Source organism: Pristiophorus japonicus, chromosome 7 (assembly GCF_044704955.1).
Source record: "Pristiophorus japonicus isolate sPriJap1 chromosome 7, sPriJap1.hap1, whole genome shotgun sequence".
Classification (NCBI taxonomy): Eukaryota; Metazoa; Chordata; class Chondrichthyes; family Pristiophoridae; genus Pristiophorus; species Pristiophorus japonicus.
This window is the reverse complement of record NC_091983.1, coordinates 136,506,858-136,519,812: the sequence shown is the minus strand read 5'-3', so window position 1 is coordinate 136,519,812 and position 12,955 is coordinate 136,506,858. Positions and strand designations below refer to the sequence as shown.

General features: G+C 44.6%; 1 protein-coding gene across 1 annotated transcript in view; it reads left to right on the top strand.

The window, feature by feature from the left end:
- Window positions 1-2,551: 2,551 nt before the first annotated feature.
- The window catches only part of frk (fyn-related Src family tyrosine kinase), a 174,131-nt gene continuing 163,727 nt past the window's right edge, over window positions 2,552-12,955 (top strand). Inside the window, exon 1 of the mRNA XM_070885333.1 lies at window positions 2,552-3,070. Within this exon, the coding sequence (XP_070741434.1) occupies window positions 2,712-3,070 (359 nt within the window). The 5' untranslated portion in view covers window positions 2,552-2,711. The remainder of the gene's footprint in view (window positions 3,071-12,955) is intronic.

The following is a 12,955-nucleotide window of genomic DNA, read 5'->3' as shown; positions in this document are numbered from 1 at the left end:
TTCGGGAACTTTCTGCCGAACTTAAGCACATTGTTGGAGCCATTACACATACTCCTGCGTAAAGATTGTGAATGGTTTTGGGTGGACTGTCAAGAACGGGCTTTCAATAAGGCGAGGAACCTGCTGTGTTCTAACAAACTGTTGACTTTGTATGACCCCTGTAAAAAACTGGTTTTAATGTGCGATGCATCATCCTACGGGGTTGGGTGTGTGTTGCAGCAAGGTAATGATGATGTCCGACTCTAACTGATGGCTTATGCCTCCAGGTCACTCTCCCAGGCAGAGCGTGGATATGGCATGGTCGAAAAGGAAACACTCGCGTGTGTGTACGGTGTGAAAAAGATGCACCAGTACCTTTTCGGTCGACGGTTCGAGCTAGAGGCGGACCACAAGCCGTTAGCCTTGCTGTCAGACAATAGGGATGTTATCAATGCCAATGCGTCAGCTCGCATACAGCGATGGGCCCTCACGCTGGCTGCATATGACTACACCATACGGCACTGGCCAGTCACCAAAATTTGCGCTGATGCGCTCAGCAGGCTCCCACTGGCCACCACCGAGGGGACATTGGAGCAGAGCGCTGAGATGGTCATGGCCGTTGAGGCTTTTGACACCGCAGGCTCCCTCATCACAGCCCGCCAGATCAAACCCTGGAGACCCCCTCCTATCCATGATAAAGAAATGTGTTCTGAGTGGGGATTGGGTGCCCGCACATAGGGCGTGCCCCGAGGAGGTCAGACCGTTTCAGAGACGGATGGATGAGCTCTCCATCCAAGCCGACTGCCTGCAATGGGGCAGCCGGGTAGTCATGCCCCAGAAAGGAAGGGAAGCGTTCATCACGGAACTCCACAACGAGCACCCTGGCATTGTGTTAATGAAGGCCATTGCCCGGTCACATGTATGGTGGCCGGGGATTGACTCAGACCTGGAACACTGGGTTCGCAGGTGCACGACATGTGTCCAGCTGGGCAATGCCCCCAGGGAAGCCCCATTCAGCCCGTGGCCCTGGCCCACCAGGCCATGGTCACGTATTCACGTAGACTATGCGGGCCCATTCACGGGGAAAATGTTCCTGGTCGTTGTCGATGTATACTCGACGTGGATCGAGTGCATCATATTAAACTCGTGTACAACGTCGATCACTGTGGAGAGTCTGCGTACGGTTTTCGCGACCCGCGGCTTGCCGGACATCCTGGTCAGCGACAATGGCCAGTGTTTCACCAGCCATGAATTCCAGGAGTTTATGTCGGACAATGGTATCAAACATGTCCGGACAGCGCCGTTCAAGCCGGCTTCCAATGGCCAGGCGGAACGTGCGGTCCAAGTCATAAAACAGGGCATGTTACGCATCCAAGGACCCTCCCTTCAGTACCGCCTATCGCGCCTCCTGCTGGCCTACAGGTCCCGCCCGCACTCGCTCACGGGAGTCCCGCCAGCGGAACTCCTCATGAAACGCATGCTTAAAACGCGGCTGTCCCTCATCCACCCAGCCCTGGCAGACATTGTTGAGGGCAAGCGCCAGTCCTAAACCGAGCTCCATGATCGAAACTCAAGGGGGAGGTGTATAGAAATGGATGACCCGGTATTTGTTCTTAACCATGCTTTGGGACCCAAGTGACTTGAGGGTACTGTAATTGGCAAAGAAGGGAATAGGGTCATAGTGGTCAGACTAAACAATGGGCAGATATGCCGCAAACACTTGGACCAAGTAAAGAAAAGGTTCAGCATAGACACGGAGGAACCTGAAGAACAGCATGAGATGTCACCCACACCACTGCCGATGGACGAGCAACAAAGACAGTCCTCAGCATGCACAGTCCCTGCGACCAGCCCGGACAGGCCGGAATCACCTCAAGTGACAGAGAAGCATGCTAAGGCTCAGCCACCAGAGCCACAATTGCGGCGCTCCACGAGAGAGCATCGACCACCTGAAAGACTTAACCTTTGACACAAAAAGACGTAAGGGGGGAGGTGATGTCATGTATGTAACCATCATGCAATGGTAATCTTCATGTAACTGTAACCTTCATGCAACTCCTGTACACTATACCCTAGAAATGCACACTCTGACCACAGCGGGTGAACTTGTGGGAGACACCCCTCACCTGGGTTTCCAGGGATAAAAGGGGAGGTCCCACCCAGGGTCAGCACTCCTTGGTCCTGGGAATAAAGGTTGTCACAGAGTGACTGTGTCTGCAATACATGTCTCGTGTGAATTTGTAGTAAGGTGCAGGAACACCACACTTCCCTCATCAACAATTTCACTCCCAACTCAAAATGTATAATATATAAATGTATTGACGAAAAAAGAGAATATTACTGGTTTTAAAAGGTCCACTGCCTTAAATATCCCACGCGGATGATCTGTGCATTGAGGGGAGAACCAGGGCAGGAAATAAATCTAAATTCATGGTTGGAGGGAGAAGTTACCTTATCGAAGCTGTTTGGTACAGGTTAGGCGTGTCTACTTTATGTTAAAGTTTCAGTACAGATTCTTGGCAGCAGTTACTGACACAAACACTTCCTGGTTCAAGCTCTAAATGGGAAAAAGAATTGCGCTGAGAAGCAGCGAAAGCAACCTGCAGGAGTCCGCCTCGGGTTTATTTCTTTTATATTTGAAGACTTCTTTGTAAAAAAAATTGTTAATTTTACAGATGTCTTCCCCCTTGGAGACACAATAGTCAGAATCCACAGCAGAGTGAGGGAGAGCCATGGGGAATTTCATACGGACTCACTGTGTTTGGCTCAGGTGTATCTGCCCCTGTGTATTCGACAAGTCCAAGCCCAAGGATTCTGAATTCAGGACAGTCAGTGATGTCACGCTGTCGCGGCCGCTGCCCCCACAGCCGGCCCCCCAGAGCAGCGACCAGCACAGGATCTATGTGGCTTTGTACGACTACTCCGCTCGCACCCCCGAGGACCTGAGCTTCGAAGCGGGGGAAAGGCTGGAGGTGACTGACCAGTCGCTGGACAACTGGTGGTTAGCTCGGTCACTGAAGCAAGGGGCGGGCAGGCAAGGCTACATTCCCAGCAACTACGTTGCGCTTGACCGCAGCATTGAGGCAGAACCGTAAGTCTATCGCAGTGCATTCAGTAATTGTTAATGGAAAGATATGTTAGCATTTGTTTCGCAGGGTGCTGAGCTCCACCGACCAGACCCCGCCCCATTATTGGGTCTGTGTCGAGTTAACTGACTTCTGCTAAGTCGACGATAAGGATGTTAGAACTGACTTGTGAAATGGTCGGACAGGGAGAAGGACATCACCCTAATCGGTAGCTTATTGCACTTGGATTAAGTTGTTATGCCCCCTGTGGTGGAATAGCCCATTGAAATTCACTCCCTCGGCTTCACCACCACGAAAGGCCGGCCACATGAGATAGGCATTGGATAACTTTATCCAGTACAGTTTATTTTGTATCGTTCCTTTTTGATTTACATATCAAGAAGTGGTGGTTTCGAAAAATAAAACTGTTGAATGAGTTAGTTCACCTTAATACAAATGGCATATATCTATTAAGTACTGTTATTTGGGTACGTGTCTTTATGCCATACTTGATCTCTCTAACAAATGCAGTTGCATGATCTATCGTTAAATTGTATTATGCTGAGTATAAATAAAATAGTTGGTGGATTACATACTGTTGTTGCAGTCTATTGGAGCTCAATAATCAATAACAGGAAATTAGGTTTGTCAAATATCAACAAACAATGCAGTAATGTTTGTAAGGAATTCCTTTGCTATTTTAAGACGAACATTCAGATAGGTTAGCAGCTCTGCTTACATTGGTGGACAAACGAATTTCATAAAAACATTTTAAGTGTTAGTTGATTAATAGTCAAATAACCTAATTTCAAGGAACATGTTGAGGTTCAGGATGTGATTAATTGCACCAGTTCATTTTTAAAGCTCCATCAAATGAAACCAGAAAGGAAGCTATGAACGGTAATTGAAGATGACTGTGAATGTATCATGATTTGCAAATAATTATGAAGGTGCACAAAAGAAAACAAGCTTGGCCAAATGCTGAATATAAGTGGGAGGATACATTTTAAACCATTAAGTTGGCATGTGGGTGAATGCAGTTGAGTTGCAAAATACTTCAAGCAGTGACTCAAGAGCCAAGTCACAGGGTATAAATATTGTAAAATTCACAAACTTTATATAATCTAAAACAATAGATATCTAATATTTAGTTAAGACAATATAATCCTGATGGATTAAGTGGTTGTAAGTACCATGTCAACTGAGTAGATTGCAGCCTTGAACATGTCTGTTGTACTTACTACATTGTATAAAGAGATGGCGCAAAGGTAATAATGGAGTTCGAGTTAATCCGTGATTTAAAATGACCTCAAAACACCTGAAAAGGACTTAATAAATCTTCCCCTATTCTATTTATACAAATGTATAAGTCTATTCTTGGAAGGCCGAGAGAGTGAGAGAGAAAGATTTGGATTAGTACAGATGTGGCTGCTTTATTGTACCCTGTTTTTGTCATGTCAATTGCCTCTTCGTATATGATCTACCTTAATGAGTATAAAGTCTTAAGTTTACAGGAGCTCATTTGTCTTCTATAGATATGTGAAGAGAAAATGATTAGTGAAGACAAATGTAGGTCCCTTGCAGTCAGAATCAGATGAATTTATAATGGGGAACAAAGAAATGGCAGACCAATTGAACAAATACTTTGGTTCTGTCTTCACTTAGGAAGACACAAATAACTTTCCGGAAATACTCGGGGACCGAGGATCTAGTGAGAAGGAGGAACTGAAGGAAATCCTTATTACTCAGAAAATTGTGTTAGGGAAATTGATGGGATTGAAGGCCGATAAATCCCCAGGGCCTGATAGTCTGCATCCCAGAGTAATTAAGGAAGTGGCCCTAGAAATAGTGGATGCATTGGTTATCATTTTCTAACATTCTATAGATTCTGGATCAATTCCTATGGATTGGAGGGCAGCTAATGTAACACCACTTTTTAAAAAAGGAGGGAGAGAGAAAACAGGGAATTTTGACCAGTTAGCCTGACATCGGTAGTGAGGAAAATGTTGGAATCAATTATTAAAGATGTAATAGCAGTGCATTTGGAAAGCAGTGACAGGATCGATCCAAGTCAGCATGGATTCATGAAAGGGAAATCATGCTTGACAAATCTTCTAGAATTTTTTGAGGATGTAACTAGTAGAGTGGACAAGGGAGAACCAGTGGATGTGGTGTATTTGGACTTTCAAAAGGCTTTTGACAAGGTCCCACACGAGATTGATGTGCAAAATTAATGCACATGGTATTGGGGGTAATGTATTGACGTGGATAGAGAAATGGTTGGCAGACAGGAAGCAAAGAGTAGGAATAAACGGGTCCTTTTCCGAATGGCAGGCAGTGACTAGTGGGGTACCGCAAGGTTCAGTGCTGGGCCCCCAGCTATTTACAATATACATTAATGATTTGGACGAAGGAATTGAATGTAATATCTCCAAGTTTGCAGATGACACTAAGCTGGGTGGCAGTTTGAGCTGTGAGGAGGATGCTAAGAGGCTGCAGGGGGACTTGGGCAGGTCAGGTGAGTGGGCACATGCATGACAGATGCAGTATAATGTGGATAAGTGTGAGGTTGTCCACTTTGGTGGCAAAAAGAGGGAGGTAGAAGATTATCTGAATTGTGACAGATTAGGAAAAGGGAAGGTGCAACAATACCTGGGTGTCATGGTACATCAGTCATTGAAAATTGGCATGTAGGTACAGCAGGCGGTGAAGAAGGCAAATGGCATGTTGGCCTTCATAGCGAGAGGATTTGAGTATAGGAGCAGCGAGGTCTTACTGCAGTTGTACAGGGCTTTGGTGAGGCCACACCTTGAATATTGTGTACAGTTTTGGTCTAATCTGAGGAAGGACATTCTTGCTATTGAGGGAGTGCAGCGAAGGTTCACCAGGCTGATTCCCGGGATGGCAGAACTGACATATGAAGAAAACTGGATCGACTCGGCTTATATTCACTGGAATTTAGAAGAATGAGAGGGGATCGCATAGAAACATATAAAATTCTGACAGGATTGGACAGGTTAGATGCAGGAAGAATGTTCCCGATGTTGGGTAAGTCCAGAACCAGGGGTCACAGTCTAAGGATAAGGAGTAAGCCATTTTGGACCGAGATGAGGAGAAACTTCTTCACTCAGAGAGTTGTTAACCTGTGGAATTCTCGACCACAGAATGTTGTTGAGATCAGTTCGTTAGACATATTCAAAAGGGAGTTAGATGTGGCCCTTACGGCTAAAGGGATCAAGGGGTATATAGAGAAAGCAGGAGTGGGGTACTGAAGTTGCATGATCAGTCATGATCATATTGAATGGTGGTGCAGGCTCGAAGGGCCAAATGGCCGACTCCAGCATCTATTTTCTATGTTTCTATGTCTTCAAGCACTACTTGCACAGATGAGTCATGAAGCTATTATGACTATTTCCATGACTGCAGGAGGAAAATTAGAATGCATTGCCAAAATTACGAGTCACTGCTGAAAGGAATGTTATCACTACCTCTCTAATTTCTTACTGAAGGTGACAGATGTGGTCATACCATAATAAAGGCTATGGTATGATACATTTGTAACAGTTTATGGGGCAGAAATTGGTGAAAACCGATGGTGCACCCATTTCTCAGCAGTTTGCCGGTGGTATGTCGTTTCATACCGCCGGGTACCGCTGGGACAGAATGCGCGCGATTTTTGTCACTTTTTTTTCTCGGCTGTATGCCGAGTGGAGTGCAGTGGGTGGAGCGGAGTGCAGCCGGCAGTATGCGGGCGATGAGTCCTTTTCACTTGGGGATCTTTGGGTCCCGAGTTGTGCGCGTGCGCATGTTGCTGCGAAGCTCCGCTACCCCCCCGCCCCCCAAGAGGCATTGACCAGAATCGACAGAGACTGTTGGTCTGAGAGCGCTGTGCAGTTATGTGGGGGGGCAGGGGGGATCGCTACTGTGGGAAGAGATGACCACTTGAAGGGAGATAGCTACTTGGGGAGAGATCACTGTGGGGAAGAGACTGGAGGGTGGGAGAGACTAGGGGGGTGAGAAATAAAAAAATGTTCACAGGTAAAGATGCATACTGCCGACTGAAGATCGACTTAAAACCACCTTTTCCAGGGCGGTCTGCAGGGTCGGCGGTATGTCGGTGGTAAATGATCAATTTGGTCATTTTGGGCGGTATGTTGGTAGTGTGCGCTGGCGGTATGCATACCACCTGTCACTGATGAATTTCCCGCCGGGCGGTATGTCGGTATTTTTTGATCAATTTCGCAATTTTGGGTGGTATGTTGGCGCTCCGCGGGTTGTATGTGGCGGTGTGTCCACCAATTTTGTCCCCAATAAGATAATAGTAGTTCTGGTCATGATATCATGCACATGACACATTTTGTACATTGATAACATGTGACCATCCTTCAGCTCATGGGCTGGTCCATAAACCTGTTGCATAAATTCAATTTCGATGTTTTTTTTTTAAGTTCGAAATATTGGCCTGGAGTTTCTGCAATATTGCGCTAGAAGCAGGCCCAGCCAACAAAACTTGCCATGCCCCGAGGCTGAACTAATTACCGTTGGAAGTTTCCGCTAATTACGCTCATTTGCAGGCCGTCGTGGAGGCTCCAAAAATTAAGCTGGAACTTTTAGGTGCAAGGAAACTAATAGATATGTTTTGAATGAATGTTTTTTAAACTAGGGAATTAACTATTGTATCCCAATCTAACTAGAAAATAGTTTTGTACAGGTATATATTTTAAAATCATTTTCTGTAGTTTAAAATCAGGTTACTCACAGGTGGTGGATTGATACTGTGATTTTAAAATGCTTATTTTTTGCGATAAACCTATTTTCAGCTGTGTTAATCAAACGATACCAAGCTCCAACTCTTAAATATATCAAGGAATATTTTTTAAAGCAAATTAAAAAAATTAACAAAACTTTTTAAAATGCTGCCCGATTGCGCTGGTTCATAACAGATTTTGTGTTCAATGACATCCAAATTAATTTGAGCGTAAATTCGGAGGTGGGGGGGCTGGGGTTGGGGGTGGAGGTGGGGATGAAACACGTCTCAAAATGGGTGCAACTTGTGTCGGAATCACCGATTGCACCCAAAGTGGAAGTTCTACCCCGTTAACTCATGCTTTCGGAAGAGTTCGAACATTTTCATAAGAACATAATAGGAGCAGGAGTAGGCCATCTGGCCCCTCGAGCCTGCTCCGCCATTCAATGAGATCATGACTGATCTTCTACCTCAACACTTGCCTGCACTATCCCCATATCCCTTGATTCCCTTAATATCCAAAAATCTAATGATCTCTGTCTTTAATATAGTCTACGATTGAGCTTCCACAGGGATGGAGAATTCCAAAGATTCACAACCCTCTGAGTGAAGACATTTCTCCTCATCTCAGTCCTAAATGGCCAATTCCTTATTCTGAGACTGTGACCCCAGGTTCTAGATGTCAGGTGAAACATCCTCCCTGCAACTACCCTGTCAAGCCCTGTAAGAATTTTGTAAGTTTCAATGAGATCACCTCTCATTCTTCTAAACTCTAGAGAATATTGGCTTTGTCTGCTCAATCTCTCCTCATAGGACAATCCCCCCAGTCCCAGGAATCAGTCTGGTGAACCTTCGTTGCACTCCCTCTATGGCAAGTATATCCTTCCTTCGGTAAGGAGACCAAAACTGTACATAATACTCCAGGTGTGGTCTCACCAGGGCCCTATATAATTGCAGTAAGACATCTTTACTCTTGTACTCAAATCCTCTTGTAATAAAAGCCAACATACCATTTGCTTTCTTAATTGCTTGCTGTACCTGCATGTTAACTTTCAGTGATCCGCGTACAAGGACACCCAGGTCTCTCTGAACACCAACATTTTCCAATCTCTCACCACTTAAAAAAATATTCTGCTTTTAAATTTTCCTACCAAAGTGGATAACTTCACATTTCTCCACTTTATATTCCATTTTCCATGTTCTTGCCTACTCACTTAGCCTGTCTATATCCTCTTGAAGCCTTTATGCATCCTCCTCACAACTTACATTCTCACCTAGCTTTGTATCATCAGCAAACTTGGATATATTACATTTGGTCCCCTCATCCAAATCATTGATGTATATTGTGAATAGCTGAGGCCCAAGCACCAATCCTTGCGGAACCCCACTAGTTACAGCCTGCCAACCTGAAAATGACCCGCTTATTCCTACTCTCTGTTTTCTGTTCGTTAACTAATCCTCAATCCATGTTAGTATTTTAGCCCCAATCGCTTGAGCCCTAATTTTGATCAATAACCTCTTGTATGGCACCTTATAAGAACATAAGAAATAGGTGCAGGAGAAGGCCATACGGCCCCATGAGCCTGCTCCACTATTTAATACGATCATGGCTGATCCAATCATGGACTCAGGTCCACTTCCCTGCCTGCTCTCCATAACCCCTTATTCCCTTATCGTTCAAGAAACTCTCTATTTCTGTCTTAAATTTATTCAATGTCCCAGCTTCCACAGCTCTCTGAGGCAGCGAATTCCACAGATCCACAACCCTCTGAGAGAAGAAATTTCTCCTCATCTCAATTTTAAATGGGCAGCCACTTATTCTAAGATTATGCCCCCGAGATCTTATCTCCCCCATCAGCATCCTCTCTACATCCACCTTGTCAAACCCCCTCATAATCTTATACATTTTGATAAGATCACCTCTCATTCTTCTGAATTCCAATGAGTAGAGGCCCAACCTTTCCTCATAAGTCAACCCCCTCATCTCTGGAATCAACCTGGTGAACCTTCTCTGAACTGCCTCCAGAGCAAGTATATCCTATCGTAAATATGGAAACCAAAACTGCACGCAGTATTCCAAGTGTGGCCTCACCTGTATAACTGTAGCAAGACTTCCCTGCTTTTATACTCCATCCCCATTGCAATAAAGGCCAAGATTCCATTGGCCTTCCTGATCACTTGTTGTACCTGCATACTAACCTTTTGTGTTTCATGCACAAGTACCCCCAGGTCCTGCTGTACTGCAGCATTTGCAATCTTTCTCCATTTAAATAACAACTTGCTCTTTGATTTTTTTTCTGCCAAAATGCATGACCTCCCACTTTCCAACATTATACTCCATCTGCAAATTTTTGCCAACTCTCTTAGCCTGTCTATGTCCTTTTGCATATTTTGTGTGTCCTCCTCACACATTGCTTTTCGTCCCATCTTTGTACTGTTGGCAAACTTGGCTACGTTACACTCAGTCCCTTCCTCCAAGTTATTAATATAGATTGTAAATAGTTGGGGTCCTAGCACTGATCCCTGCGGCACCCCACTGGTTACTGATTGCCAATCTGAGAATGAACCATTTATCCCTACTCTCTGTTTTCTGTTCGTTAGCCAATCTTCTATCTATGCTAATATATTACCCCCAATCCCGTGAACTTTTATCTTGTGCAGTAACCTTTTATGTGGTACCTTGTCAAATGCCTTCTGGAAGTCCACATACACCACATCCACTGATTTCCCCTTTATCCACCCTGTTCGTTACATCCTCCAAGAATTCTAGCAAATTTGTCAAACGTGACTTCCCCTTCATAAATCCATGCTGACTCTGCCTGACTGAATTTTGCTTTTCCAAATGTCCTATTGCTTCTTTAATAATGGACTCCAACATTTTCCCAACCACAGATGTTAGTATAACTGGTCAATAGTTTCCTGCTTTTTGTCTGCCTCCTTTTTTAAATAGGGGTGTTAGATTTGTAGTTTTACAATCTGCTGGGACCTCCCCAGAATCCAGAGAATTTTGGTAAATTACAACCAATGCATCCACTATCCCTGCTGCTACTTCTTTTAAGACCCGAGGATGCAAGCTATCAGATCCAGGGGATTTATCCGCCTTTAGTCCCATTATCTTACTGAGTATCGCCTCCTTAATGATTGTGATCAAGTTAAGTTCCTCCCCCGCTAGGTTGCTTGTTACAACCTCAAAAAATGGATTTCCCTTTCATAAATCCGTGTTGCCTCTGCCCAATCTTATTCTTTTCTAAGTGCCCTGTTACCACGTCCTTAATAATAGATTCTAACAATTTCCCTACGATTGATGCCAGGCTAATTGGTCTGCAGTTTCCTGTTTTCTCTCTCCCTCGTTTCTTAACTAATGGTGTTACATTTGCTACCTTCCAATCCATGGGAGCCGTTTTAGAATTTATGGAATTTTGGAAGATGACATCCAATGCATCCGCTATTTCTGTAGCATCTCTTTCAAAACCCTAGGATGCAGGCCATCAGGTCTGGGGGATTTATCAGCTTTCAGTCCCATTCATTTCTCCAGTACCATTTTTTTTACTAATACTAATTTCTTTCAGTTCCTCATTCTTGCTAGACCTTTGGTTCTCCAAGTGTTTTGAATCTTCATCCGTAAATACGATACCAAAGTATTTGTTGCATTTCTCTGCCATTTCCTTACACCCCTTTATAATTTCTCCTGTCTTAGCCTGTAAGGGACTCACATGCACTTACACCAATCTTTTCCTTTTTACAGACCTAGAGAAGCTTTTACAGACTTTTTATATCTCTCGCTAATTTACTCTCATTTCTATTTTCCCTTTCTTTATCAATTTCTTGGTCCTCCTTTGCTGAATTATAAAATCCTCTCAATCCTCAGGCTTACTTCTTTTGGCAACATTATAAGCCTCTTCCTTTGATCTAATACTATTTTTAACTTCTCTTGTTAGCCACGGTTGGACCACTTTTCCCGTGGGGTTTTTGTGCCTTAAATGAATGTATATTTGTTATAAATTATGTATTAATTCTTTAAATGCTATCCATTGCTTGTCTTCCGTCATAACCGTCGGCGGGCCGGGGCCATTGGAGGGAGCGGCGTGCGGTGGCCTGGCCCGGAAATTGGCGCAGTCCCAGCCTGCAAGACCATCAGCAACCGGGGTCAGTGGAGAGAACAGCTTGTGGCGGCATGCCGCTTCAGGGAGCAGTGTGTGCTGCTGCACGAGTGCGATGGTTGTGAAGCCAGGTTGTTGATTGCAGTGCGGGCAGGCATCACAGGAGGGACGAAGGAGCGGCAAGAGTTTGTAGAGAGAAGTGACCGGGGCCCAGGAGAGGCGTGAGTTTGGGGCTCAGAAGAGGCGAGGGCCCTGGGGTAGCACGGCCAGCCCACACTGCGATATGTGTGTGCACTAGGTCCATGCAGCAGAGCTGGTCTCCAGTCGTCTTGGGTAATACTTGCCACTGGACCAAGACCTAGCTCTGTCAAGCCCGTGTGGTGGCTGGTGTGCAACGGCCACCACACGTTTAAAAAAAATCCACGCCCAGGCATCTTCCACCTTTCAAATGCAGTTAGGGACCTGGAATATTAAGTCCTTCATTGAAACACCTGTGAACTCTCATCCCTTTTTGGCATGGGAGCAAGTCATCTTTGCTTCGAGGGACTGCCAGTGATGATGATGATGACCGTCAGAACTTTTGGTGTAGTTTCCCAGTCTACCTTCGCCAACTTGTCCCTCATAGTTTGCTTTGTTTATATTTAAGACCATGGTTTTGGATTCAAAAAATAATTTCAAAGTCAATATTCACCCTGAGATACCACAAGAAGATACATTAAATATGAATATATGAAGTGAATTAGTGAATAGATCCATCAGTGCTCCCCCTATCTGGTACACAGTCGAACCTTATGTAGCACTGCCCAATCATTAGTAATACTAACTATTGCAAGAGGCCAAAGAAAAATAAATGTCAATGGAAAATATTAGGAAGAAAATCTATGAAATTCCACCTTGACTCCTGAAACAAGTTGCAGGAGACTATGGTTACCCATAGCACCTCAATTTTTTTTAAAACACAGAATCATAGATTGCTACAGCACAGAAACAGTATATATACTTATGTTATACATACACAACATCACTCCCCCCTAAGTCTTGTGCCACTGGCCTTTGCACTGTGT